We start from the raw sequence: 27,979 nt of genomic DNA on the forward strand, positions 1-27,979 counted from the left end.
TAAGGTAAGTTATGCCAGGTAATGTGATGTGTCACTAAAAACGGCATCTAGTGGGCACGCAGTCTATTAGGTGCAGCTGCCACCTCTCTCTTGCTACTGCCCTCCTCTGTGCCTACAGGTGTGTAACCCAACACTAAGTCAATGCTTCACCATAAAAAGATTTTCTAGATTGTTCCAAGCTCTATGTGAGCATTCAGAGAGAAAGCATAGTTATCATGGCGGCAATTATTTTATCTTTCATTTTGACGATCATCAGGTACAGAGCAGAAATACAACATTCAAATTACAAAGTAATCCAAGCGCCCTGGCACGTATTTGACTGGCCAACGCAATGCCTTGCTGGATGATGCTTCATTGTGTTGCAGCAAAAGCAGAGCCAGGTTCAACTTTTATAATCTTGCGAGTACTGCTGGAAACTAGCATGCATGCTCTGTGAACTGATCTTATAAATGATGTGTTTATTGTTTGGTACCACACGCATATTGGAAAACAACTAAATGTGTGTAAAAATCAGAGACAAAAGACAGGTGTCAAAACTGGAAGCCTGGTTTTAATTGATATTGCTCTACTGTAATAATCCTGAAAGGCATAGTCTGGAGTAACACATGTAATGTTTCAACCCATAGTACTTTAAGTTACAGAATCATAGGTCTCTCTTTTTGCATTGAACAATATATACAATGTGAAATAAATACATTTACACAAATGGACATTATTGTTGGAGCACACTTGTATGATACACGTCACAAAAATATACAGGTTATTGTTTCTTTTTTTTCATTTACTGATGTGAAGCACATCTAAAATCTACAGACATGTTTTTAATAACACTACAGGGTCTTCTCTCGTACACAACTCTTCACCACGCAAGGGTCCTTTTTATCTTTAAATATCCTTTGCATCCAAATGTGTCATCTTTCTCTCTCCCTTGTATATTTTCTTCACATTTGCAAATTCAGACTGCAGGGTTAGCTGCAGCACAAGTGGCAGTTACATTTGGGGATTAAATACAACTAAATGACTAAACACTGTAGAGCTGTAGATAGACACAGTTTGGCCTTAGCAGATTTCAGGGACAGCCATGGTAGATGGACAATCCTGCTTTGTCGCTATGCCTAAGTAACCTTCTGTTCCAGCTAAACTATTGTTACACAGAGTATTTGCAGCTAATGGATCTAAGTTCCAGATGAGGGCGATAACATGGTGCCCAAAGTGCAACCAGGTCAAACTCTTTCTATCAATGGCTCTGCAAAAACCCAGACAGTCCTTCTTCCAATGCTCCTCACAGAAAATACCAGTTTGGTTTGTTTCATTTTAACACTAACTGCAGGATAATTTTAATAGCTACAACAGCATTTGGATGTATAACCCAACACAAACAAGTGCAACTCTTGTCTCGTCATTATACAGTCATTAAAATATTGCTTTTTAACTAGAAAAAAAATGTTCAAGGAAAAACACTTTTGTCTTGTACATCTAAAGAATATCTTGGCTATGAGCAGCAAGTTATATCAGAACCTGTGAAAGAATCACACAACCTCCTGATTTTAGCTGGCAGATTTGTTCTTTTTAGACATCTGAAATCACAGCAGGTCCTACTTTCATTCAGTGATCAAGCATGGCAGCATTTTTGCAGGACCCAACTGACCATGACCATACGTGATTGACACTGCCAATTTGATATTTAAGTAAATTTGGAAAAAACAATCAGTATTTGTTAATAGCAGAAATTTAACTCCATTTTAAAACATGGCTATTAATCAAATCCAGCTCAGCCTTTATCACCTCAGGGTGACGTGTAACATCTTTCATCACGTTGAATTGTTCAGAAGTACACAGGATTGGTTTGACAACTGACAAATAAATAAAAACAGTAACAGTGGAGAAACAATAGTAAGAAAAGAGCACCTTTCTTCCTTAAGTTGTTTGTAGATTATTGTACAGTGGATGATAAGAAATACCATCCTTTTGACAATGAGACAAAGTTACAATCAAAATAGGAAATTCAACTCTGTCATCGGGGACTTCATCTACAAATATCCTTTGTGCACCTGTGAAATAATTTGTATATATGTTTTCTCTCTAAAAACATATGTTAATGTTTAAGACCTTTGAATTTATGCTATTTGTAGCACAGAATTTATAAATCTATAAATGTGTTTAAAGAGGTACAATGAGTAAAATAACAAATTCTTTATAGGACATTGAGACTTTGAGTTTAAATCTTGACTTTGTGGTTCTTAATTCTGGGGCCAAAGCAGAAACATGTCTCACAATGTAATGAGTGCAGGAGAAACAGCATTTGCAAACTAAACATGCTGAGCTTTTTCTTCAACATTTTCCATCAAGCCACAAAAACCTTTAGTCCTAACCTTCACCTGTCCGATGACTTTTTACTCCTTGTTGTAAAGCAAGCTATTTTCCAGGAAATTAGCTGAAAAACAGGACACAACAATGGGGGAAAAAAAGTTTTTCATCTTCATATTTTCTCTTGTTGACTGCTGAAACAGTAAAGATAATGACTGAGCCGAGCTGTATGGAAGGCAGTTATGTACAGCGAGTTTATCAAAAAAGAGTCACCTACAGTTCTGAATTACTCAAATGTCCTTTTCATTTCATCATTATTTAAACCTAAAGATATACAGTATACTGTTTAATCTACAGGAAAGTTACACAAATGATCCCTTTTTAAATACTTGTATGGTGTTTCTTCATTTAGATACTAAATATTGAATTATTTATGTATAGTTTGGTAAAGATGAATACTGTAATTTGATCTTGGTGGTCTAGTTAAGTTTCTAGAAGAAGAGCCTTATATCCGGTCCGGTTCATTGGGAGAGAATCCGGCACCCAGACCCCCAGCGGACTGATCTGACAGACGGACAACATGGCCTCTATTCTACTCTGTGTTGTCTAAAGAAGAAGCACACGGCACAAGAACAGGAATCACCACAATAAAAAGTACACAGCAACGCCTTAGAGGCTCAACAGAGGAGGAAAGGATCAAACAGAAAGAGGACTTTAAAACAAAAACAGATAAAACCAAAGAAACAGGGTTTTTTCTTGATAGAAAAAACAGCAAAACATGAAACACACATTGAGGCTGAACTACATTTTTTTCTTTTTTTCTCAATTTTGTTTCCAATAAAATGTCTTATGTTAGAATTATAATCTGTATAATTTACAATATACAATGTTTAAGAAGGCTGAGAAAATACCCCTTACTAATAATACTGATGTTTGATACAGAGTGTGTGATGTTGATCAAATACACTTAAACTGCAGCACTCCTCAGCTGTGACAAGTTGCCATTTTATATTAGATTACACCATCATTAAGATTACACATTTTGGCATTCTTATTCCGCTTTAGAAATTACATAAACAATGATATAAAAAAAAATCTCTTGACTGCCTTCACCTGTTAAAGCTGTGATTGCTCAACCATACAGTATGCATTCTTGCTATAACAATTAAATCAATGTTTCTTCACTTGACTGCAAGATGTCAGACAGCTTCCTATAAGCTCAGCTTTCCATTTCTTGCCCCTAAACACTCCAGGCAACTTTTTGATATTGACTTTTAAAAATGCCTGTAAATCTCTCTAACAAAATGTAAGTCCTTGTGGTTAAGGGTTCAGTTAATTAAATTTAATTAATATAATTAAATTCACATTTTCAAAACTGCTATTTGATGAGACCTCTGTATGTCTACTTAAAATACAGGTTTTGTTGTAGATTCTGAGTACAACACAAACTAGGAGACAGATAACTAGCTAAGAAAGAAATGCATGAATACTAGTAAAACCGCTTGTAATAGATTCCCTATACAATTTACTCTAAAGACTAATAAAAAAAACAATATTTTTTTTATCAATTTATACTGTTTTTGGTATGATTGTTTGTTTTTACCATTACAAACATTTCCTTTAAAGTATCTAACAACAAGAAGTGGAAGAGCAAGCTAACATGAAACTGTCAGTGTCGTGCTTTTTTATGCAGATGATGTTTTGTTTTTGCATTTAGCACCATTTCCCTCTGCACAGATCCAGATTTAGTCAGGTTATTCTGATGGTCCCCGCACTTGACCACATGGCTGAAGAAACATACAGCTAAAGGACAAAAACTGTTTACTGAACAGTTGATTTTAAACAAAGAACTGTCTTGTTTTTAAAAGTGACAGCAAAAAGAGCCTGGTCACAAGAAAGGTGCAAACATCAGAACCATGTGATAATTGCAAACTGGAGGTTGGATCTTAGGTTGTGTTACCTATTCAACCCTCATAATAACCATTCTTCACACAGCTTTTATGTGAAGTTAACATCTCATCCTCACATTTCTGGTCCATATTTGTTCCTACCTAAATATCTCTAACACAGGAACTATTGACTGTTATCTAATAGCTTATGGCAAGTTACACAGAGAGAAGGATAAGCTACAAACTCTCCTCAAATCCCCATCCTCTCTCTCCCAAATTTAAGACTGGCACGTTATGTTAATATTGCAGACTTAGTCCATATGCACAAACCCCTCCTTTAAAAACCACTATTGCTCAGAGTTTTCTAAGATAAACGCTGATTTGTTAATACATTATTACTTGTTATATTTATATATATATATGATAATTGCTGAAAGTGGTCAAGCTGATAGAAAAAAAGTAAAGACATATTGATTGATTCAGTTTTAAGAAGACAATATTAATAACAAAAACAAAGCTGTGTTATATGTCATATACAGGATGACAGTTATTTACAACCCTAATACTGGTATCATAGCTAAGATTATTTTCAAGATAGAAATAAAGAAAAAAATAAGGAGCCTGAAAGCAACAATAGTTGTTCTTCAGTCAGTTTTGTCAGCACACCTTTCCTTCTGGTTTGTATTGCAATGAGTGACTGAAGCTCCCTCATCACTCCCTGAATGAATCACAAAGACATCTCTGCACTGATGCAAGAGATGAGCTGGAAGTTGTGAATGCAACGGAGCAAGGAGGGTAGTACTGACGTGACACTTTGCAGTTTTTGGAGTTTGGGTAATGAGCATGGGCTGGACTATTCTTAATGGCACATTGACACACTGAAATCTCTACTGACTTGTGTGTGGAGAGCTACAAACCTGGGCCACTAAGCGGCTGAAAATGTTTCAAACAGACGTCCAATCACAAGAGGAGTGTTTGACAGGATAAGGAGCATCATGGCGCATGTGGACTGAGCCTACATCTACCAGCTGGAGAAGCAGGAATCCATTCTTGACAGTACAGATCAAGTCTTATTTTGTTATTTATGAGTCATATTTTACTTATAAACTCTGTCAATCAATCACACCTCAAGTGCTTCGAATATTTGAAAGCATTTTCAGCCACATCAAGTGTGCAAACACTAATGCTATGGTTATACTGACAAGTTTGGGAGGCCAGGGTCAGTGGTCCTCAACAAATACAACAAATAGTAATGTTGTAGTTGAAGTTAGGGACTCATGGGAAACCAGGAACTGAATTTAGGGAGAACCAGAAAGTGTTTACCACAGTGGTTTCCAATCCTGGTCCTTGAAACTCTTAAGCCCTGCTGGTTTTCATAATAACCAGAAAAAAAAGTTAAATAACTGGTGGACCAGGAAACCAGCAGTACTCTTGAGGCCCAGCATTGAAAGCCACTGGTAGATCAAACCAGAAACAGTTTTGGGTTTTGACAGTGAAGTTTGCTGGCATCCTCTGAACGGATGAGCTCCATACTTTGGCAGGGCAAATCTCCTCTTCTTTTCTTTCTGTCCATCCATCCAAATTTCATTGTACATGTAATTTGACAACAAACATCATTAATACTTCTTTAGTGTTCATTTTTTCCCCCATTCGTTTTCTTCTTGAACACTTAAAAAACTCTGTTGGGGGAAATAGGGAGGGAAAAGGAGACACAAGTGCAGTCTTACCCTCTCTCAGGACTAAAATGAAGCGTTTTCAGTTTCTTTTAAATGTGTTCTCATTTAAGCGTTTGTCATTAACAACATCTTAATCGTTATTAAATGCATAAGAGTTTTGCCTTCTTCAATGTTCTGAGTCACTGTGGTAACTGTTAAGTGATTGTTAATAGTTTTAAAAGGAAATATCATCTTCCCTTGGTATTGGGGGTCAGTCTGTCAGCATCTTCCCCAAAACAAAGGGTCAAGTGAGCACCCATTTGTCAAAGACAGTGGAGGTTTAAGGGTTCAGGTAAGAGGTTTAGATTACTTGCTTATTCATAGGGGGATGTGTCCGCAGACATACTTCAGGGACATATTTTTGTGTGTGCGTGTGTGTAAGAGTGTGTGCGTGTAAAAGAGCAAAAGGTCATTCAAAGTGAGAGTTTGAGTTGAAGCTCAGGTGGTTCAGACTGGTGTCTAGCTGTCCTTCCATCTATTCCCCCGTCCTCAGACCTTGGCTTCCAGCAGCTCCAGGAAGAGTTTGTGCATTGGGACTTTGCCGTCCTGCTTGATGCTGTAGAAGTGTTGCACAGCCTTGGTGGAGGTCTGGCGGAGCAGGGGGAGCGTCATGAGCAGCTTGCCCGCCCGGCGGGGATCCTCCTGGTGCTGGGCAGCCTCGTAGTCCTGCAGGGCCTCGTGGAGCACATCCTGGAGCTTCTGCACTGCATCCACATCTTCAATGTGCATGGAGTCTGGAGAAGGAAGGAAGGAAAATACATGACTAAAATTTAAATGTGGACAAAAAGATATTTGATCAGTAGTATTTTCCACATCCAGTGTTGTCCACATTTGTTGTTTGTTTGGCTAAATCTGGACATTACATTTATATTGTTATATGCTTCATTTAAATATCATTAGAAACATATCGATAAAAGGAAAATAGGGGGTTATGGTTTGATTTATTTGTTATTATTAGAACATGATACAATTGGGCAATGCATTTGTATAAATGAAAAAAAACCTGTTAATATAGGCAACAGCCTCCTAGTGTGCAGTGAACCCTTTGACTGACTGAAATACTGCATTTCCCAGCAATAAAGGCAGGCAAGTTTTTAGTGTAGAAAGCTCCCACAGCTCTCGCAGATAATGTTTACAACAGTATGTGTCTTTGTCAGTCCCTGTGCCCCCTCTGTCTGTTGTGTTATTGTTCAGTGCTGCAAAGGGGACAGGTAATAAAGAGTCAGTCCAAAATCCAAACAGGCTCAATGCAGGGATGCTGCTGAAAGCCACAACTCAGGGGTTGGAATTCTTTACGGTGTGGTGAAATGTGATTTTGACGTATATTAAAAAAGTGCAAAATACTTCTCTACATTTGCATTTGAATATAAACAAGTGAAACACATTAGTGCTTTATACTGCAGACCAAGGAAAATTGCTAAATTTTCAACTATAATTATTATTACAAATGTAGTATTTTATATTAAACACCAGTAAACTATAACACTGCTCTGTAATGTAGATTTAAAACCTACATTTTCTAGTTGAAGCTAAATCCAGAAATGGGGCTTTAAATTCAGGGGCTTCTCCCTTCGCTGTCTTTAAAGAGTGGATCTGTGGGTGTGATGAATGGACAGACAAAGAGGTGAGTGGGCGGAGAAAAAAGAGATAGACTTGTAGAATGATGGAGAGATGCAGGAACACCTGAGAGTCTGTGTGTGTGTGCGCACATAAGTATTTGGCTGCACACATCTGTAATCTCTCTTTGAGCTGGCATGTAAGGTGTGTTTCAGCATATGTAGCAGTGAAGGCTGAGAACGTCCCTCAATGATAATGCTCCATATTGCCCCTTAGGGAGGCAAAGTCTTAATGTGAGCCGGCCTTTAGCTCCCAACCTCCGATCAATGTCTCCGATCAATGACTACATGCATGTTAAATAATAATCACAAGGCAACTATTGATAGGCCACCACACCCCAACACACACACTTCCACTCACACACACAAACTAGATCTGCTGAGGGAATGAGAACTATGAGTGCATGTAAACACATTATAAAATTCTATACACACACACACACACACACACACACACACACACACACACACACACACACACACACACACACGAACACAGAATATGACAACACAATCTGATGCACTCTATATAAACTCTATATAAACTGCATGGAGCTCTCAGAAAACACTGTATGTGTGTCTGTGGGTAGGTGGGAGAATATGTAATGTGTCAGTAGTATATAAACAGCAGCTTTTGGCAGCTTTTGTTATGACCTTTTTTCACCAAACCACTTCACATTTTACTATCTCTTTTAGGATAGCTGTGTATTTGATAGCAACATGTCAAACAACGGAGGTGTAAATATTAAGCAGCAAAAATTCCTGAGCTTATGAAAGTTTGGATGTTTCTGTGGGAAAGTGCTTTTGTGTATGCATGTGTCTGTGTGTGTTTGTTGAATGTAACTGGTGGATTCAATTAAAGCATTTTATATATGATCCCATTTTGTGAAGGGTTACTGTTACTTTGGTCTTTATCGTAGGATACTGACTTCTGATCCATCCAATACTTCTCACAGCAAACTTCTTTCACAAACACTTGCTCGCACCATCCACACAGAAGTTGAGAACAAGCACATGTACGTGAACTTACACAAACACACATTTAATGGTGAGTAAAACATAAAAAATGATTTTGAGTAGACAAAATAAATTCAACATAAAATGTTGTGAACACAGGCACATACACATTGATGTGGACACATGCACGTACGCAAACACAATCAAATACACAGTGTTGGATCCATAGAGTGTAATGCATGTATCAGTATGCAGGACCAGACCAGTCAGTATGTTGGATTCTATAGGGATCAATAGAAAACTAGGTTATTTTGGTTCTCAAATGTTCTACTTTTCCCCAGTTTAAATAAGAGTGGGTGATCCACTCGTCTGGATTTGTTTTCATACTTTATTGCTTGATGGGCGATCGAAAAATTATATTAAGGTTAAGGTTACATCTTTGTTCATACAAAAACAACATAAATATAATCTACATACAATATAAACTTCTGTTTTGCAGATCTCTGTTTTGCCAGTAAGACTCACTTTTACCTTTCTTTAATTTTTCTATTATTTTCAATGTCAACATTTTCAGGCCAAATATTTAGCTGCCCCTTATGCAGTGTCTCTTGTTAAATGAAAACACAATATAAACTTTGTACAGTATATAAACTCATAATAAACGTGTTAAATGTACAAATTTCTGAGTATTACTGTCTATCATAATTAAAAAACAATCCTCTTCTCCTCTTTATTCTTGGCTTTCTAATAATGGTTACCTAAAGTACAGCCTATAATGACTATAAGTTAAAATGTTTAATGAGTTTCACATTGTTTTTGATTAATATTCTGTGTTTAGTATTTAAGCTGGTAGACATGACATGGCTGCTGCCTGTGCTGTGACCCGCAGTACACTCACAAGTAAAACAGCAGACGTTAATGAGCACGAGCACATAAGGCTGTTAAAACACACGTTAACATGGAACTCACAATACACACACACACACACACACACACACACACATACAGACACAGACACAGACACACATGCCTCCTGTTTCCCATGGCTAGTTTAGCTGTCTTTACATGTGGGGCACGTTTGCTAACATTTCTTAAGGCTGGGCTTCATTAATGCAGACGATTAACATCCTGTGAATTAATTAGTGTCAGTGCCCTTCAAAATGCTAATGCTAGCATTCTGTTGTCTTGAAGAGCAGTTAGAGAGCCTGGGCAATGATGCAAAGTTCTTATTTGGGCGTCAGCTGTTTCGATTTCAATCAGTTAAAAGGATGACTATTTCAAATGTGAGTTTTTTCAACAGTGAGGTCAGCTTCTGATGGATAATTACTCTCGGGGTATATCTGGATATTTTTTGAGTTGAATGTGCCAAACAGGCAAAGTGATTTCATCTTCAAAAAGTGTTTGCAACATGCAATTTCCAACTGCAGAATAAAATATATATTCTAGTTTGACATTTAGTCAGTCTAGCACTTTATCTGTCTTCAGCCTGACAGTAACAATGATACTGAAACACCATTCATTATAATGCAGAGCAATATAACACTACCGCTAACTGAGAAATTACCAGAGAGTTGGATCTAGCTGTTAGCTGATTTATCGATTATTCGATCTACAGAAAATTAACTGGCAACCATTTTGATAATTGATAAATCATTCAAGTTAATTTTGTTAGATTTGCTACTTTCTGTGTTTTATAAAATAAATTTCTTGGGTTTTAATTTCTCGATGGGCATTTTTCAGTATTTTGTGACATTTTATGGACTGAAAGATTTACTAATTAATCAAGAAAATAATTGGCAGATGAATCGCTAAAGAAATTAATTGTTAGTTGGCCTAGATGGTTCAACACCCTTCTGACACAGTGACAACAATCACTGAACAATTGCAACTTCACAATGTTGTTTTGAATCGCAATAGCTTGTACAGGTGTACCTAATACATCTGTGTAAATTACCTTTCAGTTTGCCATTTCATTTATGCTTTTGAAATCTGATGCACCAACATTTAAACCATTCCTTTTCTCTCTACCAGACATGTCAACCCATCCAGGCCAATGGAAATCTTAGAGGCAACAAGGACTATGTAACAACTGTTACTGTTACAACTGCCAAATAACTCATCATAATCACCATCATGATCATCAACACTGTTGTCCAGCTGGCAGAATCAGCCAGCTTTTTCAACTTTCAGTTAGCAACATTTATAGACCAACAGACACACAGACACACACAAATGGGCAGAGCCAAGAGATTGATTGTCACACATAGCCCACAGGACAACAACATGTCAATATTGTCAGCATGTGCATGACAGTATGTACTGTATGTGTGTGAGCAAGCATTTTTCAATGGTTCACATTAATCTTATATGTTTGAGTGGGTGTTTATGTAGTAGTAGTAGAGTGTATTTGTGTGTGTGTGTGTTGGCGTATGTGCTTGTGTGTTGATGGTGGCAGAATCAGAACAAAAGGCCCCTCCCTCCCTATTCAAAGCTATCCCATTGCATTCTCCCATTTAAACACATTGTATTGACAGCTCTCCCCTTGTAATTAAAGAGTACTGAAGAGCTGGCTGGCTTCCAAGACAAAGTTCAAAAGACGGGTCATGGGAGGAAGAAGGCGTGTGTGTGTGTGTGTGTGAGAGAGCGTGTGTGTGTGAGCGTGTGTCAGTCAGCTGTCGATGCAGCTGGACACATCAGAGAGGGGGCTTTATCGACAGACTTTGGGTTCTAATGATTTCACCTTATTTAACAGGCATCTGAAGAGACGACTATGCTAATTGTAAAAGGGATCGCCACTTTGTTTGAGGGTGGGAGGTGGGCTTCAGGTTGAAGACGTGTGTGTGTGTGCTTGTACGGTGCCTTTGTGTGTGTATGCTAAAATAACTGTAGGCATGTGTGAATATAAGAGAACGATGAGACTACTGTTTGTGGCTTTAACAGTGAAAATCGGAGGTTTGACAACTGCAGGTGTTGTAAAAGAAAAAAATGTCTCCCTGTGTGAAACTAAGCGTCATATGTCGCAGTTGTGTGTGTGTGTGTTTGGATGCAGAGTACAGAAATCGGTCCTTTGATGGTTCAGTTTAAATGAGTCCCATGGGACTGGTGTTTCCTAGGGTTAACTCTTACTCCACCAGTTGTGTGCTCACAAACACACCGACAGACACAGATGCAGATAAAAACATCAGCTGAGAGAGAAGAATTTCAAACCTGAGTTAGCCAAAGCAATGGCCTTGAGAGTGACAAATTCCTCTTTCTCCAGTTTCATAGTCTTGTATTTCTTGACCAGCTGAAGGATGGCATTGTTCAGGTCCAGAAGTCCAGCTAGCTTCGACTGGTCCTCGTCCATTATGTAGTCCTCAGCATACACCAACTAAAGAGAAGCACAGAGAGGTGGAGAGGTTGCAAATAAACATATGTATCTATTTATTTCAAGAGTGCGAGAAACAAACATAAAGCCAAAGACAATGACCTTGTCTTCAAAGGACAGTGAGCGGTACACAACACGTAGAATCAAGATCTCCATCCATGCACTCTGCAGTAGACTCATCTGGTCTGCCAAAGACAACGTAGAGAAACCTGGGAAAATTGAGACAGAGAAGAAAAGCAAGAGAGAGGATTGTTAATTAAACATTTTTGCCCCAAAACAGTTAGCGAAGAGTTAAGCACTCTATTTACTATTGTTTTGCTGTGCAGAAAAAAACACCTGGAAATCTAATATTCTGTATGTGAAAAAAAAGGAAAATACATGCTGGCCTGTTCTTGTAAAAATGTGTTTTGTTTATTGTTTGGCAATTACAAATAACATTTGTGATAGTGACACTGTTTCCAATAAACAGTCATGCTGGTAAAGTAAATTAATTGGCATTTAAAAGTAAAACTAAGGAGGAACAAAGGGAATGAAGAGGAGCTAGTGAGAGGGTTAAGATCAGCGGTCCCCCTTGCCTCTCTGCCCACCCTCCATCCATCCAGCTGACCAGAGTCCTCCTCCTCTTCTTCCTCCTCCTCCTCTTCCTGTCTCCCCTGTGCCCAGGGCTGTTCTCTGGGGAAAGGCAGGCCTTATCTCCCCCTGACACAACCTCCATGGATCAATGCTGGCCATCGCTGCTCCACCGCTCAAACACACACGCTAATTGCTGCTATGGCATCAAAACTCCTGCTTTCACCGGTGTCAATCCATGTCTTTCTATTTGCCTATGTCTATATCTGTCTTTCCAGTTGCAATCCATGCCTTTTTATCTGTCAGTGTCTGTCTACAAATGACCATCTGTGTGTCTGATTCTGGCTTCATCTTTTTTCCATCCATCTTAATACATCTTGGCCTGCATGTCCTGTCTGTTTGGGTCTCTCTCTGTTTCACATTTTTGCTTGCTGCCTTTTGATTGTTTGTTCTTTTAATTTCTGTACTAAATGTTTGAATACCATTTGAATACCGCTCGCCTCCCCCTCCCCCCAAGCGTGTAGGAGAGACTATGGTGGGGGCGAAACATGTGAAAAAGACAGTGTTTGGTTTGTCCGTTCTGGGCTACTGTAGCAACATGGCGGTGCAACATGCCGACCTCCATGGAAGGGGACCCACTCCCTCTGTACATAAAAATGGCTTATTCTAGGGTAATGAAAACACAACAATTCTTATTTTCAGGCAATTATACACTAATGAAAACACACTTATAAATATTATATTCCATTTCTGCCAATAGCTCCTCCTAAATGTTACACACTGGACCTTTAAGTGCACCAGACTTGCTTGTTGTCTCTTCCTGTCTGTCTTTCTCTTTCTGTCTGTCTATCTCTTTAATGGAACACCTGCCCACTCACACCTTTCCTCACAGCTGTCCTCTCCTCACACACCTGTCCATTCACACCTGCCTGTCTGCCTATGTGTGCATTTGTGTGTGTGTGTGCAAGCCTTCATAGGCAAGGCAAAGACAGTGGCCCATGTGAGCACACCTGTCAGACCTCACTGCAGCCCTCCAGTATGTGTGTGCGTTTGAGAGGAGCATCCTGCCAGGAGAAGCCGGCAGATGAGAAGGAAGATATTTCTTCAACAACATCTGCTGCAATGTGCCTCCTCTTGAGATGGTAGGTGTGTGACAGTGTGTGCATGTGTTGGTGTGTGTGCATGTGCGTTTGGGGCTCTTATCTCACAGTGTGTTGATGGGTAATGGCAGGCGTCTCATTATGTCCAGGTTGCAGGCTATTGTTGTTTGTAATGTGCTCTAATTCATTTTATCTACAACTGTTAACATCTCCAACACACACACACACACACACACACACACACACACACACACACACACACACTGTGATACTGACACACACACACACACACACAGAGTGCATCACATATGCATAGAAATAAATGCATAGGAACACTCTGGAATTAATCCAAATGTGTATGATTGATACACACACACACACACACACGACACAGTGAAGGGAGCAGTATCGTTGCCAACTGCCAGTGTCTTCTTCTACTTAATGAAATCAGCAGAAGGGATTAGAGGTGAATTTCTTATGGGGGTCTTCATGCAACCCACCCAAACACACATCTCAGATGTCTTTAGGGGGTCCTTAGGACTTCACCACTCTTCGTGGGCAGGGGAAATAAGCATGGGCATGGCTTAAATTAACACACACACACACTTATTGAATCTGTTTAAACCCCGGGATCAAGTGAAAAGAAGGAGGTATGAGTGGGGGGTTATTATCTTTTAATGGTGTCACTGGTTGTGTGTTTTAACTTGTCTCTGTGTGTATGTTTTCAGCACTCTGGCATTGGGAACAGTGCGGAGGGTTCAATTAATTCGAGCACATCCCTCTAGTAGAATTTGGTCCGGGGCCAGTGGGGGCCACACATGGCTCTAGAAGCGGGCGCACGCACACACACACACACACACACACACACACACACACACACACACACACACACACACACACACACACACACACACACACACACACACACACACACACACACACACAAACAGAGTCATCTAAAACATCTGCATGACTAGCTGTATGTTAATAATAGGGTTTGCACTGCAACACACATCTCCCTCCTAATTACACATAACATGCACACATATGTGCACAAACACACACACACACACACACACACACACACACACACACACACACACACACACACACACACACACACACACACACAGGAAACACCAATAACTAAAATCCCTGTAATTAATTTATTGAGCTGAAAGCACAGCTTTTCTTATTGCGGTACATCAATGATTTTTATCAGGATGTGATTTGTGTGTGTTTCATGTTCTTATATCTCGGTGGGGACTTTACCTGAATGCACACTAACCCATGGGGACTTTTTTAAAATTGAGGTCCCCATGGGTAGAGACTGCTTTTTGAGGGTTAAGACTGGGTTTTAGGGTACAGGTTACAATTAGGTTAAGGTTAGGGTAAAGGTTAACGTTAGGTATTTAGTTGTGATGGTTAAGGTTAGGGTAAGGGGCTAGAGAAAACATTATGTCAATGACTGTCCCCCACAGGGATAGTGAAACAAACGTGTGTGTGTGTGTATGTGTGAGTGTGTAAGTGAGTGTGAAACCATTTTGTGTGCGTCTGTGAATATGCTTATGCTTATATTGTGTATTTGAACATAATATACATAATTGTACTGTGAGTGTGCTGGTTTGTTGTTTCATCAGCATGTTTGCATTCCTTTTATATGCATACATTCCCATACATATGTTTCTGTGAGTCTGTGTGCCTTCCCAACCCCCTCCCTTCCTCACCAGCCTGTCTGCGCTGTTCAGCCATCCAATGCCTCTTATCTGTCTGATTAATAGGCGGCCAGCTTCAGGACAAATTAATTAACAGATAACGCCATCTCTCCCTTCTTCCCTTCCTCCCTTCCACCCCTCCCTCTCATGAAGCGATCGATACAGCAGAAGAAAAGAAACATCAATGGGAATTTAGTGCTGATGATGGAGAGAGAGAGGTATTGATGGAGAGAGAGAGAGCACAAGAAAGAGTGAGATGGAGGAGAGAAGAAAGTAAAAGAGGGAGAGGTGTTAGAAGGAGAGATGGTAGTGGTGGTGGGAGGGGTGGAGACATTTCTTTCATACCTGTGATTTCACTTGACAAAAGAAGGTTCCTTATTTGGCTCTAATTACGTTTCCTTTCTGCCCATTGTTGATAAGGCATCTCATACTATGTGTGGGAGTATGAGCGCGTTTGTGTATGTGTGGATGTTGTACAGCTTGTCTGCTGTTTGCTGTGGTGATGGTGGGCTGAGCGTAATATACAGTAATGTACAATGAAAATAAAGTTCAAAGCTTTGCTTAAGCATATTAACATAAACTTTAAAGAAGACAAAATTGCTATAGGACACGACCTGTAAGTTGAGCCATGAATTCCCGAGACACAATTATTGGATAGATGCTTATGTCTTTGGTATGGGCAGGCTTTAGTTTAGGCAGCATTTATTTATTTATTTTTTTTCACCTTTCTTTACCAATGTTAAATGAACACCAAGTATGGTATACTGTATATTCTAAACATTTGGTTTCCCAAAGTGCAGGTAAGTCTTTTATAATACAAACAATACTGTCTAACTTGATTCAAATATGGCCATTGTGTGAACAGGGCCAGTTGCATTAAGAGAGAGGATCTGCAGCCTCTTGTCATAAGTCTGCCACCTCTCCTCTCCTCTGCTGTTCTTTTCTCTAATGTGACTGTGTGAACCTGCAACCACGTCTCCTAAAAATGTATTTACAACAAATTTGCAACAAACATTTTAAAGCAATGTAATGCTGCCTAGATACATTTTTTATTCATGCAATGAGAAAACATTTTAATGAACAAATCTACATAGCAGCATAATGTTCATATACTGAATGTATCTATAAAACATTCAGTGTCGTACTTCATTTGTTTTCCCTACAATATCTGCTCGTTTCAACTAAAGCATGATTAACGATTTACAGTTAACTTAAAGAAGTTAAATCAGGACACAAACCTGCTGGATCTGTTGCCAGACACTCTATTGTATCTATGAAGGTACAGAGAGAGAGTGTGTGTGTGTGTGTGTAGGTATGTGTGTGTGTGTGCATGTGCCATGCATTGGTCTGACAGAAAGAGGCTGCAGTGCAGTCATGCAGACTTAACCTCTACTGCTTGCTCTCGCGCTCTCTTTCTTTTTTCTCTTCCCTTTGCTCTATCAGACACACACATAAAGAAAAACACACACACAAACACACGTCGATTCCCTAGACACCCTGCGGCCTGTTTGTCTGCCAAATGAGTCCTGACTGCACGTTTACACCCGAGACCGCACAACAGTCTGGCACAGACACACACACACACACACACACACACACACACACACACACACACACACACACACACACACACACACACACACACAGGATAGCCCTCTCTCATGCTCCAGTTGCTATACAGACACACATGAACACACATATCCAGGAGGCCTATATTTGTTTTCTTGTGGTTACAGGGCAAATGGGAACCAGTGAGAACCGATTGTGATGCTTATGAGTACCTGTGCACTTGTGTGTGTACAGTTGGTGGCATTTGTAGAGCTATTTTGTGTGTGCATGTGAGTCTGTGTGTGTTTGTATGATAGTGCCTATGTACATCTGCAATAACTGATGCATCAAAGAAGGCTATTCTGTGTGTGTGTGCGTGGATTAATGTGACAGGTGTGAAAACTGGTTGCAATGCTGATCTGGTTCCAGTTATTAACACACGACTAGTCTTCACATTCTGTCACTGCAGTGAAAAATAGGACTTTTGGGTGTTATTTTAGAACCACCTGAAAGTCTGTTTTAAAAAGGAGACTGCAAGTCAAATTGAGAAAGTAAAAGTAAATTTTATCTCTAATAATTACATGATACGTGTTAGCCTGTACATAGAATGTGATGTGATTTTGGAAGTCTCTCTTTTCTTACACATCACATTGTGAGGGCTCACCTGTGTGTTAAAAATGTCTCAGCTTTAGCGATGCCACAATCATGATTTCAAGATGGCCACCTCACCCTTTTCATCAACAGCAAATAAAAAATGTGTGAGAGAGTGTGTCCCAGTGAGAATGTGTGTGTACATGGCCAGGGTGCTGCCAGCAGAGAAGCAGGTCAACTCAGTGTTGCTGGACTACATTTGATGTGAATGAGCCAACTACCAACTTAACCCCCAGCGTGAGACTGCAGCTTGGACAGAATAGGCCAGTAGCGCTTGGGCAGTTTGTCTTGCATTGTCTGTATCTCTGAAATTCGAACCTCCAAAGCACTTACAATATCACTGCAAATATTTTGCAAAAATTCTTTCTCTGATAATTTACAATCTGCAGATAAGAGATGTTGGTGATGATGTTGAATGGCTGGTGAATGTGGTCGTGGTGTGATACTAATAAGCATCTTTTCAGAAGCTTGTGAATTTAAAATGTCTTTTTTTTAAAGATTATTTTTCCGGCATTCTGGCCTTTGCTGGACAGTGAAAAATACGAAGGGTTATGACATGCAACAAAACTCCCCAGCTGGAATCGAATCAGGGACATTGCGGTTATGCGGTTATAACCATAAGGCTATCTGGATGCCCTATATCGTCTAAGTGGCTGGCTGGTGGTGGGGTTTTATTACATTTTAGGTTACTGTCGCCAATCATGAGGGTTAACGCTGAGCTAATTACCAAAATGCTAATAGGTGGATGGAAATTATAAAAACACAATACTAGTTTTACATAACATACACTGGTTTCCTTTTGAAATTGAATGCTTTAACAGGCATTTAAATGGTTTGGATTCTTTGTCATATTATGTTCCCTAAACCACATTTAGGTCCTTTGCCTTCTAAATCTTCCAAAGGTTGTCTCACAAAAAGTAGGTCTACTTTTAGTGGTTTTGCATCTTGGCTATAGATGAGGCTGTTTCAGTAGTCATTTAAACCCATTATAACATGCCTTCTAATCTTTGCTGTTAATTAAATATGTTCTCCCTTTGTTACTGTTTTTGTAGGTTACAAATATTACAAAATACATATGGTGGTCCATCTGCACACTTGTAGCAGACCTTTGAGCACCTGCTTGCTCTGTTACCAATGACACTGTGCTCTGTCCCACTTATTAGGAGTTCTCTGCCTTGAAGTTGTAAGAATAAGCTTCACACATTGTCATAGAAATGTAACAAAATACAGCAAAACTGAATTCAAACTAAGCACAGTAAGAGGAACTACACGTGTACTGTAAGAGAGGCATCCTGGCCTCGAGCCTGTCATTACAAAAATTTGTAAAAAGCACATTGTGTGTTATTTTGTAATACACATGCGTAATAGACATGTAATAGGCACTTACCATATGAAAATTGTCAAAAACCAAGTTTTTCTTGAGAAACTGTTCAATTTATTTGAGAACGGACAGAAACCCATTGATGAAACAACAGCAGAATTGCACTGAATTTCATTGTTGATGGATGGAGGAATGGCTGTTTTTGCTCTAATAGTCACCATCCTTAGTTTTGATGTAGTGTACCGAATCTTTTTTGTCAGGAGGCATTTTAAAAGAGGTATTGAGAACTCTGATGTAAACTCGTCTAGTTGCTCGTTGTCGGTGTGAGGAGAATAGTGGATTGTCTATGTGCAGCATGTACACGTATTGTGTTCTGCAGGGGACAGATTTAAGTCTACTGGCCCACTGAGATAGAGATTGCATTAGGACACGTGAAGTTTCCAACAGTTAACAGCACATCGCTGCCCTGCATGCGTGTGTGTGCGTGTGTTTGTTCTGTATGCACACTGTGGAACGTGGCTCCAGTGCTCTCTGTCATACCACTTTCTGCACGTCTTTGAGTTTAAATTTGTGTTAGTGTGCACATTGTTGCATGCTGTGCAATGCAAGGGCTCCCTTGTGATGCTTTCTGAGTGTGTGTGTGTGTGTGCACATCTCAAACTGTTTTGTACCATACGGCCAGACGCCAGACCAAATGAACATGGACCCCCTGTGATGGCTTTGGCCAAGCTGAAACAACACACACAAGTTATACGCACACAACAAGCATGCTGGCAAATGCTGTCACACACACACACACACACACATGCACACACATCCACCAGCTGACCCAATTACACAGAGATGCGCAACGAAATGGAAACAAATCTACCCAGAGAACCAGCTAATTTAGAGGGGCTTAAAGACACACTCTCACACAGGACACATACACACTAACACACATACATACACGTGTGAAGCGGAGTTGATACTATGTGAAAGTGGTTATGCTACCTGACACCTTGGGTAACCATCGTTGAATTTCAAACCAACTGAACTAGGGTCAAGAGGGAGAAGAATTCTCATGATTTCACCAGTAAGCCTCTGCACACTTTAGATACTGAAGCCAATGAGGCACCATGTTTTCATCACTCAATATCCTGTTGTTTGTATGAACCAGCCAAATTTGTTCCTATCTGGTCAGGTTTTTAGTCAAAAATGTGTTTTGCTTATTGCTACTTCACTTGCATGTTTAAGCGTCACTGTGCAGAATGATGTATGTGAAGAGTTTGACTCTAGAAGGCTGTTTTCACATTCATCTGCTGAAGGGGGAAAGTTTCTCTTTGCTAAACTTAAATCTCAGTTTAAGAGATTCTGCACATACGAGCATGATTTTGTGACATCACAACTAGTTTGGAAGCCAATCGTGGTCCATTACGTAACTTACACAAATGTGATGTGGAAACTTAAAACCTCCAGAGTACATACACTGAGAATGGACTTTTCAGTGAAGTAGGAGACATCTTCTGTTCTGTATTTAAATTTATGAAACTGAAAATATTTGCATCATAAATTCAGTTTTTTTAAATGAGGGAGAAGGAGCAGATGTAATTTTAAGAATTTTTAATGAGGTTATTGAACCTTCTTGTGGAAAAAAATATCAAACAAATTATTATTCAAAGCTGATTATTATTATATTTCTTGAAACATGTCGAGAGGGGATCTTTAAAAAGCCTATGTTCACATTGTGACACGACCAATACCAATACCTGACAACAGTCTTGCTGAAGACTAAGATTAGGGTTAGGTTTTAGTGATGGTTAATCTTAGTTTCCTGTAAAAATAACTTTAGAGTTTGGTTGACTATAATGCATCTGCATTTGAGTTGCACGTACTGTAAATGAACAATAGACAATAGCTGACATATTTTAATACAAATACATGAATGAATTTGGTACATGATCAGTCACTTTTCTAATACACATATTGCACACACAAACACGTGTCATCACCTTCACCTTCTACCCCTCTCAAATTGTTGGCTAAAATATATCTTTTCTAGTTCTTTCCCCTTCCACCCTCCCCCTCTCCTTCCACCACATTCCCCCTTTCTCTCTGTGCGGCCTTGGGGAGAGTAGAGCAGTCATAGGGTTGCAGTAGCCTCTAATCAGTGTGAACAGCCAGCTAATTACCAAACCCTCAGCCCTGGCTGACTGTTAATTGCATACATTAGACACCATCAGCAGCACTGCAAGATTAACACTTAAAATCTTCCCATTGCTGTAGTGGAGATGAGTGCTCTGTGTGTGTGTTAATGTGTGTGTGTGAAAGAGAGAGTCAAGGGGAGAGAGACAGAGGTGGGGAGGAGGGTTGTGCGCGGTATTCTCTGTGTGTACATGTGTGGTGTGTGCTGCCTCTGTGGTTGCGGGTGCTAATATTTAACACTTAATTAGACCCAAAATGGAGATGTGGCAACACGGAGATGGTTGTCGAGTGTTATAGCTGTTGCTGTGGCAGGGTTGCTTGGGTGGGGGCAGCCGGTCGTCGAGGGCAACCCCAAGCCTCTGTGGAGACGACAGATGGAGTGACATTAAGACCATTGCAGTGGAGGCATTTCAAATTATAAAATATCAATATTTACATTTTAATTACCCACTTCTAGCTCCACCAGGGCCATGTCAAGGAGTGTGAGTGTGTGTGTGTGTGTGTGTGTGTGTGTGTGTGTGGGTAAGTGCTACAGCTAGCTCCACTGGGGCCATGTCTTATATAGAGTCAAGAGTACTGTTCAAGTGACAATGGTGTGCTCTCCTTGAGAGTGTCTTGGTGAAATGAACATTGTGTAAAAAAACTCATTTCACCACAATTTCTGTTTTCCAACATTATTTTTCACATCTTCCTTTTTTACTTTTTCTTTCACTCAATCCACTCATCTGCCTCTCATCCTCTAATTCTGCATCCTGTCTCTCTCTCCTTTGATATAATGCTGATGCAGGCAGGAATGACCACTGTGTGTGTGTATGAGCATGTGCATGTACGCACATATCTGTCAGGGGAATTAATCATGTGTACACAAAACTGAGAAGCTTACACACCAACTCTCTCTGTCTGTCTGTCTCTCAGACACTGCTGACATTACATTTTTTTTGTCTTCAAAACTGTCTGTGAGTTAAAGAACAAAGAGGACATAATGTGAATATTTGTATGCCTAAAATTTCTCAGTCGTCCGGGTAAAAAGATATCTGGACTTACTGTTTTGTTTTGATGACGTTTTGCCACTTATACAAAAGTGTCATTAAGAAACACACTAAGACACCGATTGGACCTTACATCAAAATTCATACCCCAGGGAAAGTCACCCCATGTTTGTAGAGACTCCACGAGACACCCAAACAGCCCTCTCAGGCCATCACCATCATCCAGTCAGTGGCATAGAATATTGCCAAGTACGTAACCACAATTTTAGCTTTGTCAGTCGGCGACACATCACAACTTAAAAGATTTCATCAGCTCAGTTTGCCAGTTCTCTACATGGAAGAAGTGGAAAGGAGGAATACTTTATGGGGAATACCGACTAGCCACTGGTTAAATTATGTGAAGGACAACTGGGTCAACATGAAGATCAAGATCAAACAAAGGTTTTAAATCAAATGATCTATGTATGTGTCTTCTTTCTTTCTATCTATCTATCTATCTATCTATCTATCTATCTATCTATCTATCTATCTATCTATCTATCTATCTATCTATCTATCTATCTATCTATCTATCTATCTATCTATCTATCTATCTATCTATCTATCTAGTCTGTGATTAATTCATTTTCCCAGCTTGTTCAATTAACTGGGTTGTGACAGTCTATTGATCTCTTGGTGGATTAACTTTTCAGAACAATATCCTGCCATAACATATTCTCCTGAAAAGACAAAATCCATAGTCCAAGCATCAGCAAATGGGCTGTCCTGCTATCTAAACCATTGGGCAGAAGACTATTTTTTCAAAGATGATTACATAAAATTCTTTGTTGTCACAAACAACATTTTGCATTAAAAATGGGTACCAAGCATACATATGACAAGTAAAAATATTGTAGTTCAAAAGAAGTAAATTGTTGAATGGGCTTGAGACGGATTCTTTGTTTTTTGTAAAGCACTACTGATGTATGAATAGAAATTTGCTGATTGTGGCTTTAAAACAAAACCCAATGGTCCCTGTCCAGGCCTGGTGTCTGTATATGAGATTACGAGGCTGTGTTGATTCTATCTTTCTAATCCCCCGTAGCTTTCCATAGTGAGAGGACCGCAGAAACTCCACAGGGATTAATTTACCATTCACAGATTAGAGATATGGTCTCCAATATCATCATCCAGGACAAGCACTAAGACGAAGAGCTCAACAATAGAGCAATGAGGAGAGAGAGAACAGAGAGAATGAAAGAGAGACACATACACAGACTGAAAGAAAGACAGAGATGAAAACGAATGCACACAGAGAGACATCCTTCTCTCCTACAGCATCATTCCTTAATGTCCTAGCTCGAAGACAAGAACATTAGACCTCATTCCACCTCCTCATCTGGGCCTGAAAAAGCCTGGGCTGAAAATCTTAATTAATTGTCCAATAGTGCTGCGGGGTCATTACGCATTGCAATAAAGAAGCGTGTAATTATGAGATTTAACAGCCATTACCAAGGCCAGGAACTCATATGTCATCATCAGCAACCAAGCCAATGGTTTGGTACGGCTGTGTGTGTGGCTTGATGGACAGCACACACACATGCACAATTCACACACTTGCATATGCACATATTGTTCATGTAGGTATAAAGTGTTTAGATATATCAGAGAGAAATGTGTCTGCTCTCGTATAGGCAAACAAAATATACATGTGCACGCAGACTAATAGGTGAACACAAACTGAAACTGCATACAGGCGAGAACACACACACAGAAGCACAAACACACACTCACATACCCATCAGTCTGACCCAGACAATAAGGCAGCCAGCTGTGATATCAGGCTGCAGATGAAACATCCCATCAAGATTAAATAGACACAGAAATACACACATTATTATTGCTGCGTGTGTGTTGTGTGTGCATGTGAATGCACAGTGAAGCACTGAGACCACAGACATGGTCCTTCACCAAATAGCAGGTGGGAAGTGACACACTTGTATAAGGATGAAGTGCTGTGTACAAACACATGCACACTATACAATGTACATTACTGAAAAAGTGCTCAAGCAGTCCCACAACCAAAGAAACAACAAGTAAGTCAGGAAACATATTCGACTGGATATGAAGAGTGTGGCATGCCAGATGGAATAACATAGCAGTAACTCAGTGCGTCAAAATGTCTGCTGTAAGAAAGGTCTATTGCCTTGAGGAGTGGTGGTTATAGTTTTGATCATACAGCATCCTGTTGGAGTTTCTGTGTTGGAGGAACAGTTTCCCTAAAAGTGTGTTCAGACTGAACACAAAGCAAGTGATTCTGATAGCTTAGATTTCACCAAAAACCCCAGTTCTCTCTGTTATTTTTCTCCAGGTTTTCTCATTTTTCATCTCGTCTCTACACTGCATAGAAGTGAAGTCTCTGATTAAGCTAAAATGTTTTGCTCAAGTTGAGCATTTTTCAGCTGTGTGGAGGTGTCCTCATCTGAATTCACACTGCGTAGAGCCAATACGTCTACGAATGCGTCTGTTTGCTGTCACTCAAATCTTTCCATTGACTTTATATGTAATCATGCCACCTCTGAAATGTGCTTAGCACACACTAAGAGGATGCCCATCTGTGTGTTTAATTTATTACCAGCAGTTTTGAGGGGTACAGAAGATGTGGGTACCTTAAAATAGACAAAAAAACAAAAAGCTAATGGACGGTTACAAATAATAAAACCATTAAGTTATTTTATATTACCTTTCAACACTGTTGGGCCACACACAGGTAAAGGGGCAGTCCCAAACTGTTGCCTATCAGCAGGTGTTTTCTTGTGTACGTGCCTGAGGTAAACCTGTCTTTGTGTGTTTATATCTATATAATATATATGTATAATTTGCCTCTATGTGTGTGTTGTGTGCCCAAACCATAAGTCGTCCCCAGCGGGTGACAGGCACGCTGCAATCCTATTTTCCCACCTGCTTATTCCCTGATGGAGAGGATGAATCCTCCGGACTGTTATTTAAGAACGATGAATGGAGGATGAGAGAGAGAAAGAGAGAGACAGAGGGAGGTAGAAGAAAGGGGGGAAGGTGGAAGAACACGATGAACAGGGCAGGAGGAGCATCACACAGGAAGGACAAGTGAGAGAGGGAGAGTAAAACAAAAGAGAGAATAAACAAAAACAACATACCAGGAAGAGAAGGGAAGAAAAAGGAGAAAGATAGGGTAGGAGATGAGGAACAATGATAGGGCTGAGAGAGGGAGAGGATGAAGGAAGTGAAGGAGCAATGGTAGGAGGAGAAACAGAGAGACTGAGTAGAGGTAATGAGAATAAGAGAAAAAGAGAAAAGAGGAAAAGGGAAGATACAGACAGAAACAGTGAGGAAAGGTAGATAGATAAGTAGAAAGAGAGAGAGTATGTGGAGAGAGAGAGAATAACTATTTCATGCCTGTCTGTGAACTTTGCATGAACCGACAGAAATAATGTGATGCCATGACAAGCCTGTCCCTCCTTCCACTAGATTTGCTGCATGCATAGGTGTGTGATATGTGTGTGGGGATGTCTGTGAATCCCTGTATGTGTGTGAACTCTTTATATTGCTTTTGGTGTGTGTGTGTGTGTGTGTGTGTGTGTGCTCCAACAGAAAGAATAGGATGATGATGATTTGAAATGGAGTTTGGCCTGTGCGTAATTATGATCATCTATCTTTATGCCCCGCCAGCATATCATATCATATCACATCACATCATCTCTCTCTCTGTCTCTCAGGCACGCACACACACACACACACACACACACACACACACACACACACACACACACACACAAACACAAAAGCAAATTGAAAGTGGTAAAAGCTGACTGTTTGCTAGTGATGACTTGGATGATGATGGGCTCAGATGGTGTGCTGATTTATTTGTTACTGCTCGTCTGATGTCACATATTATAAAACCGTGCACATCTGTGTATGTGTGCATTTGTGTGTTAGTGCAACTTTAGAAGTGGGTGTATGTGTGTTGAGAAGTGTACATTTGTGTGTTCATGGATGTGATTATGATGTATGTGTTTGTGTACGCATGCTTGTGTGCATGCTTATGTATGCGGCTTCTCTCTGGTGTGTGTGTGTGTGTGTGATAGACATTTGATGCAGATTAGTCAGTGTACTCAGATTGCAGGCTGTGTCTCAAAGGCTGATAGACAAATGAATTTGATTTGCTAATGTAATCAAACTAATAAGAAAAACAGCAATGGGCTGCTGAGCACAAATCTCAAGACTACAATATTTGTGTTTTTTTCTCACTTTTACTTGAACATCTATCTACTGAATGACTTTCATGACTTCATTTTTGTTTTTAGAAATTAGAATCAAAATGATTTAAATTACTTTTAATGACCACTTTTAAAATCAGTGTTATTCTTAATATACAGGTATTTTATTCACTTGTTAATATTGCTGAAATTAGTAAAGGTACTATTGGTGATATACAGTATATATACTTTTTTTATGCACACCACTCCACTACCATAGGCTGCCACTACTCTTCAAGTGACTACTGTGTTTTTTATTTTTCATTTTAGATTCAGGTCTGATATGGTGAGACGCGTGGATACAGCGGCAGCGACAGCTGGTACCACGTTTGAAGCAAGTGGTGCGTGCATGTGCGTGTCTGTTCGTATGATGTGTCAGGTTGCTTGACTCTAAAGGCATAAGGTGTGTGTCACCACCAAGGTGTGACCTGATAGAGGTAATACCAGTGTGTGTGTGTGTGTGTGTGTGCAAGACAATGTGTGTTTTTAAAGCAGCTACATAAAGCTGTGTGTGTTTGAGTGTCATCATAGGTACATCGTCATGGAAACACTGTCAACACCATGATGACAAAACAAACACAGAGCATCGGACGGACAGGGGAGTCAACACAGACTGAATGTGCCCTCAGAGACTGAATATGTAGGTGCATTTGTGTGTGTGTGCATTCATCAGAACATCAAATGTGGCATAAATAACTTCTTTCACAAAACCACCATCACAGCTTACAGCAAACAGACCAATATTATAGTTTCCTTTTTCTAAATTTTACTGCAGATATTCCATAGACACATTCCCATGGGAGGTAAAATTTCTGAGACCCTTCACAGCTTATTTATTGTAATGTAGGTAGGCATTGCATCCTGTAGTGACTACATCAGTATATTATAGTATATTTATGCCTATGCACTTATCCACAGACTCGCCCTCAGTTGTGTTATCTAAATGTGAGTTCTATTTTGTTAAAACAACTCATATTGCAGTGTTTGGGGGGGAAGTCATTTTTACAAAATGTTATGTTGATTTTTATGCTAAAAACATTCCTCCATGTTTCCTAGGTCAGAAAAACAGATCTTCGTTATCACTTATCTAAACCAATAGACTGATGTCACCTTATTATAACCAAAAACACTAGAATGACACAAACACAGGGACAAAAAGTGAAAACAAGAAAATGTAAAGTAGATAAAAGCAATGCACAGAAAAGGGGAAATGTTTCCCCTCCTCTGTTTTCTCATATTGATGACATGCTTCCAATACCCACAGGCTTAATCCAATAAAGAAAGCCCAACTTAATCCAAACATTAAGCTTGGATATCAAATATTCTTTTCCTAATTGGATTTCATCAATATTTGTTTTCATCTGCAAACAGGGGTGTGTTTGTTTGTATGAGCTGCAAGAGGAAACCATGGTGGTGGTGCACTGGAAAATAAGATGTCTCTTATGCACGAATGTGGACGATGAAACAAATACACACACACACAAACTCACACATGAGCAAACACACATACTTGAAACCAAGACATCAACCTCTAAATGTGTTATGTAGCTCAGGGATGAGCAGAAATGGAAATCAAACACGCCCAACAGAGCTCAGAGAAAATCAACAGCAACTAGAAACACACACATATGTAGTAGAGAGCACAAAAGAAACTAAATTGACCAAGGCAATGAACTAAATCAAATTCTGATTCAAAATCTAAATCAGAACCTAATAAAGTCATATTTATGAGCTGAATCTCATTAGAATATGGAAAACGTGGAGTCGGTTATATCA

The 27,979-nt window shown here is 39.6% G+C and overlaps 1 protein-coding gene across 9 annotated transcripts in view; it reads right to left on the reverse strand.

Annotated features, from left to right (window-relative positions):
• Positions 1-530: 530 nt before the first annotated feature.
• Positions 531-27,979, reverse strand: part of esrrga (estrogen-related receptor gamma a) — a 150,583-nt gene continuing 123,134 nt past the window's right edge. For all 9 annotated transcript variants that reach the window (XM_044200868.1, XM_044200861.1, XM_044200854.1 and 6 more), the window contains 3 exons: positions 11,954-12,060; positions 11,692-11,854; positions 531-6,645 (listed from right to left, as the gene is read on the reverse strand). In XM_044200868.1, the coding sequence (XP_044056803.1) occupies positions 6,401-6,645; positions 11,692-11,854; positions 11,954-12,060 (515 nt within the window). In that variant the 3' untranslated portion in view covers positions 531-6,400. The remainder of the gene's footprint in view (positions 6,646-11,691; positions 11,855-11,953; positions 12,061-27,979) is intronic.

This window comes from Siniperca chuatsi, linkage group LG1 (assembly GCF_020085105.1).
Source record: "Siniperca chuatsi isolate FFG_IHB_CAS linkage group LG1, ASM2008510v1, whole genome shotgun sequence".
In the NCBI taxonomy this organism is placed as follows: Eukaryota; Metazoa; Chordata; class Actinopteri; order Centrarchiformes; family Sinipercidae; genus Siniperca; species Siniperca chuatsi.